Genomic DNA, 4,764 nt, shown 5'->3' on the forward strand with positions numbered 1-4,764 from the left:
TCAGTGTCATGGTAATCGCTGCAAGCACCTCTGAGAGAAAGCTGCTCTCAAGTTCTGCCCGCTGCCAGACAGTCCAGTTTCTCCCCATATGAGTCTGGGTCCCCAGAGACTCACCCGGAACTGGAGTTCAGAGCAGTTAGGAGCTTGAGACCCCTCCCGATTGAAAAAGACAACCGTGTCCTCAGCCACCAGCTTCTTCCATGTGCACCGCGTCCTCAGCCACCAGCCCTTTCCACGTGTGCTGAGTCCTCAGCCGCCAGCCCTTTCCATGTGCGCCTTGTCCTCAGCTGCCAGCCCTTTCGGCATGCGCTTCCGTACCTCTGCACTTTACTTCCGCACCTCCTCTGAGTTTCAGTGCTTTTCTCTTTCCTTTTAGTTGTAGAATTTCCACTCAGCCAGCCTTCCTGTGGTTCTGGATGATGTCTGTTTTGTCTTTTAGTTGTATTTTTGAAGTGGTTGTGCAAGGCAGCAATTTCCGGTGTTTACCTATGCCGCCATCTTGGTTTCTCCTCGAGCCCTAATTCTTCTTGCCTATGTCTATAGCTTCTAGTGGTGCCCGTGGACTGAAGGCAAAATTTGAGTCCATGGCTGAGGAGAAGAAGAAGAGGGAAGAAGAAGAAAAAGCACAGCAGATGGCTAAGAAGCAACAGGAGAGAAAGGCCCTGGTAAAGATAACCCACGAGGCTCAGCCACCAGCAACCACTGTGGAAGAGCCAGTGGTGCCGGCCCCATTGCCTAAGAAAATCTCCTCACAGGTGAGTGTTTGGTGCTCTGGGATCCATATCCAGGACCCCTGCCTAAACAGGAGCTTAAAGGTTCCAAATCTTTTGTAGAAAATAAGGCACAGGCTTCCCCTGTGTTAAGCAAATTCTATATAATTGCTGTCCCTGACTTCAGGAAAATTTCATTCTGTTATTGGGCCTCATATATACAAGAATGTTAGAAAAACGGGCAAGATTTACACAGTATAATAGAAGCCTGGCAGGCATAGCTCATTTGAGCATTGACCTATGAACTGGGAGGTCACACTTTTGATTCTCGGTCTGGGCACATGCCTGGGTGGTGGAAAGACAGGTCTCCAGCTGTATAGCCTAGTGGTCAGCAAACTTCAGCTCGCGAGCCACATGCAGCTCTTTGGCCCCTTGAGTGTGGCTCTTCCACAAAATACCGACTTCTGAGCATGGGCCATGAAGTTTAAATCGCACTGTATGTCGTGCCCCCACATGGTATTTTGTGGAAGAGCCACACTCAAGGGGCCAAAGAGCTGCATGTGGCTCATGAGCCGCAGTTTGCCGACCACTGGTGTAGCCAATCATTGCTACAGGAACTGAGAGGAAAGAGCCATCACTACAGATTGGAGCCCATCTTGGTGGATGAGTTGGATTTGGATTGGCAGAGGTAGGAGGGGGTGTTGCAAGTCAGTATAAGAGAGAAAATGGAGGCTTGCTTGCTTACTGGAGAGATGCTTCATTCTCCATAGGTCTGGCCTCCACCAGGGAGTTGCTCTTCACCAGAGCCTGAGCCTGTGAGAACCAGCAGGGGACATCCATTGCCTTCCTTGCCCTCAAGGCAAGAGCCCCCAGAGGTAAGCAGAGTCCCAATGATTCTCTGTCCCTTCCCCATCTCCTCATGTCCTAGGAAGATGGGCCATAGAGTATGACCAACCATCCTGGTTTGTCTGAGACTGTCCTGATCTCAATACTGATAGTCCTTCTCAGCCAGTGTGGTCTGTGGTTGAGTGTTGACCTATGAACCAGGAGGTCACCGTTTGATTCTCAGTCTGGGCACATGCCTGGTTTGCAGGCTCTATCTCCAGTAGGGGGCATGCAGGAGCCAGCCAATCTATGTTTCTCTCCCATTATTGATGTTTCTGTCTCTCACTCCCTCTTCTTCCTCTCTGAAATCATTATATAGATATTAAAAGAGTCACTTCTTTTAAGAGGAAAAAAAATTTATAGTCCTACATTCTGGGACACAACCCAGTTCTGGGAAGACTAAGAGAGCTGGTCACCCTAGCTGTGGTATTCCCAATAATATGCTTTTGCTTCAATGTTTTCTTGGTCTTCCAAGGAATCTGCTTCCAACTTCCCTTTCTTCAAACCTTTTACATTCCCCTTCTATCATCTGTTTTGAGTGGGTGGGTAGATGTGGAGGTTGAGGAATGAAGAGTGGATGAATGACTGTGTGTCCTAGGAGAGGCTGTTAAATGGAAGCAAGGGTAGAGGGTAGAAGTGGTAGGATGGTGATGGGTGTGGTCTTAGCAGTCCTCCAATGGAAGGTTTTGGAGCGGCAGCTCCTGGTGAATTCAGATTACCCTGATCCACACTGTCTCTCCTCAGGATGATGAGGAGGCCCCAGCTTTGCCCCCCAGGACTCTGGAAGGCCTCCAGGTGGAGAAAGAGCCAGTGTATGAAGCAGAGCCTATGTATGAAGCAGAGCCTATATATGAAGCAGAGCCTGAGCCTGAGCCTAAACTGGAGCCAGAGCCAGAGCCTGAGAATGACTATGAGGATGTTGCACATATGGACAGAAATGAGCAAGATGATGAACCAGAAGGGGACTATGAGGATGTGCTGGAACCTGAAGATGCCTCATCCCCCTCCCCTGTGGCTGGTGAGTGGTAGAAGGGAGAATCAGCTCCTGAATTTGGTCAGGTCTTAGGGAGGGTAAAAGGAAGCACTGCCCCATTACCCAGAAGAACCTATTTGTTTTGCATGTTGGTGAGACCGTGTTTATGTTTCTGATCATGCAGGATCATCAGGCTGTCCGGCTGGGGCTGGGATCTCAGCGAGAGCCCTGTATGATTACCAAGGAGGTAAGTTGGGAGTGACCTGAGGGGTCTAGTGTCTGAAGGTCCTTGAAACAAGAGAGAGGGATGAATTCTGAGGGTCACAGAAGTGTCCAGACTTGACATCAAGAAGACCAGGGCTATTTCTCTTCCTGAGGTTTAGAGTGGGTATAGGGATAAAGAGATACCTGTCTAACCGTCCTAATATCCTGTCAATTTCCTCTCCAGAGGGAAGTGATGAGATTTCCTTTGACCCAGATGACATCATCACTGACATTGAGATGGTGGACGAGGGCTGGTGGCGGGGACGTTGCCACGGTCACTTTGGACTCTTCCCTGCAAATTATGTCAATCTTCTCCAGTAAATGGCCCAGATTGTATTCTGCACTGTGACTTCCCATGATCAAAGTGGCTCTGCCTCCACTTCCTCCCATCTGCTGCAAGTGTCTAATAGGATGTCATGAGTTGCCTGAGGTTCTAGATAGATTTCTCTCTCCTCCTCCATTAGGGTTTGGGGCAGAGATAGCATGAAGATGAAGCTCTCCTTCATTGTCCTCTCTATCCTGTGTGAGCTCATAGACATTTACTTTGTTGTCCCACCTCCTTCCCCATGAGTGTTCCTTCTGTTAACGTAAAAAAAACCATTGAAACATGTAAAGAATTTTTGTGAGTTTATTTGAGCCAAACTGTCGACATATGCCGGGAAGCAGAACCTCAACGAATTGAAATAGTGCTCCGGAGAATGGCGGGGTTACATCTGTATTTATACATTCCAATCAAAGGAGGAACATAGGTGGGTTACATGAAATTCATTGGTGATAGATTAAGGAGGAGGGATAAGCAAAGCAGGGAAACCTCTGGGACTGGATAAGCAGTGAAGATACTGGCCTAGGACGTAACTGCCCACCATAACTGCTTTTAGTTAAAGTTTAATTTCAGACCATCCTTTGTGGTTACTTTAGGTCTCCGAGTTTGCAAGACTGCCATGCAGGCCTCTCCTAAACTTGTCAGGTCAGCATGTGGCCCCTTTCGTCCACACTTCTAACACCTCATGCTCAGCCTTCTGCTTTTGTGAGCTCTGAGCTTCCTGGTTTGCTTACCTAGGAAGGTATGTTTAGACTGCCTGGTTTACCTGGTTGTGCTGTTTGCTTACTTTCCTTCCCTGCAGAGATACCTTTTCTCTGCTGAGTCTTAAAATTGGAAATAAAGTGGGACTATGCTTTACCTCTAGGCTGAAGTACATACTACTTTTTATGCATCTCTCAATGGCCTTGACTCTCATGGCTCCAATTCTCCTTCCCTCTTTCAGGCATATCCAGAAGATTCCCTCCTACCACTGACCATCCTCCTGTGCCCTGATGTCTAGCCTTTTCCTTAGGCTATACTTAAACCCAGTCCTAACAGATCAGCCTGGGGAATGGTGGGAAGGTGGGAAACAAGAACTTCTACCGGCTTCAGCAGTTGTGAGAGGCCAGCCACCTTCTGCCTGGGAGTAATGACTACACTCTTGTAGGAGATGAAGATTCTTGAAGAAGCAGCACAAATTAGAGATTAGGAAGGAGGAAAAGGGATATTTGGCAACAACAACAACAAAAAGACAAAAGCTAAAGGAACACAGGCTTCAATGAAGTGATAGAGGATTTAGTCAGAGACAGTGTCCTGTACTCAAGAAAGTTTCAATTTCTTTGTAGCTGGACGACTGAAATTGATGGCCAAGTAAGTGGGTAGACGGGAAAAAACTCATGAAGCTTCTGTGTGGTTCATGGATGAATATGATATGAAAAACAGTGAAGACATTTAGACAGCCAGTGATGGGCAACAAGCAAATCACTAGCAAAGTATGAGGATGAGGAGAATGAGGACAGGGCATGGTGGGTTTACCCTAGCCCAGGCCATTGTGCTCCTGAAGGCCAGAGATAGGAGATGTGGGGCAAAAATCAGAACAAAATCTAAATCAAAGCCAGAGATTTGGTTGG

The 4,764-nt window shown here is 47.7% G+C and overlaps 1 protein-coding gene across 1 annotated transcript in view; it reads left to right on the forward strand.

Annotated features, from left to right (window-relative positions):
* Positions 1 to 3,446, forward strand: part of HCLS1 (hematopoietic cell-specific Lyn substrate 1) — a 30,248-nt gene extending 26,802 nt beyond the window's left edge. Inside the window, exons 10-14 of the mRNA XM_015558492.1 lie at positions 544 to 755; positions 1,481 to 1,585; positions 2,340 to 2,613; positions 2,753 to 2,815; positions 3,017 to 3,446. Of these exons, the coding sequence (XP_015413978.1) occupies positions 544 to 755; positions 1,481 to 1,585; positions 2,340 to 2,613; positions 2,753 to 2,815; positions 3,017 to 3,153 (791 nt within the window). The 3' untranslated portion in view covers positions 3,154 to 3,446. The remainder of the gene's footprint in view (positions 1 to 543; positions 756 to 1,480; positions 1,586 to 2,339; positions 2,614 to 2,752; positions 2,816 to 3,016) is intronic.
* The last annotated feature ends 1,318 nt before the right edge of the window (positions 3,447 to 4,764 follow it).

The sequence above is a fragment of the Myotis davidii genome, unplaced genomic scaffold (assembly GCF_000327345.1).
Source record: "Myotis davidii unplaced genomic scaffold, ASM32734v1 scaffold292, whole genome shotgun sequence".
NCBI classification, from domain to species: domain Eukaryota; kingdom Metazoa; phylum Chordata; class Mammalia; order Chiroptera; family Vespertilionidae; genus Myotis; species Myotis davidii.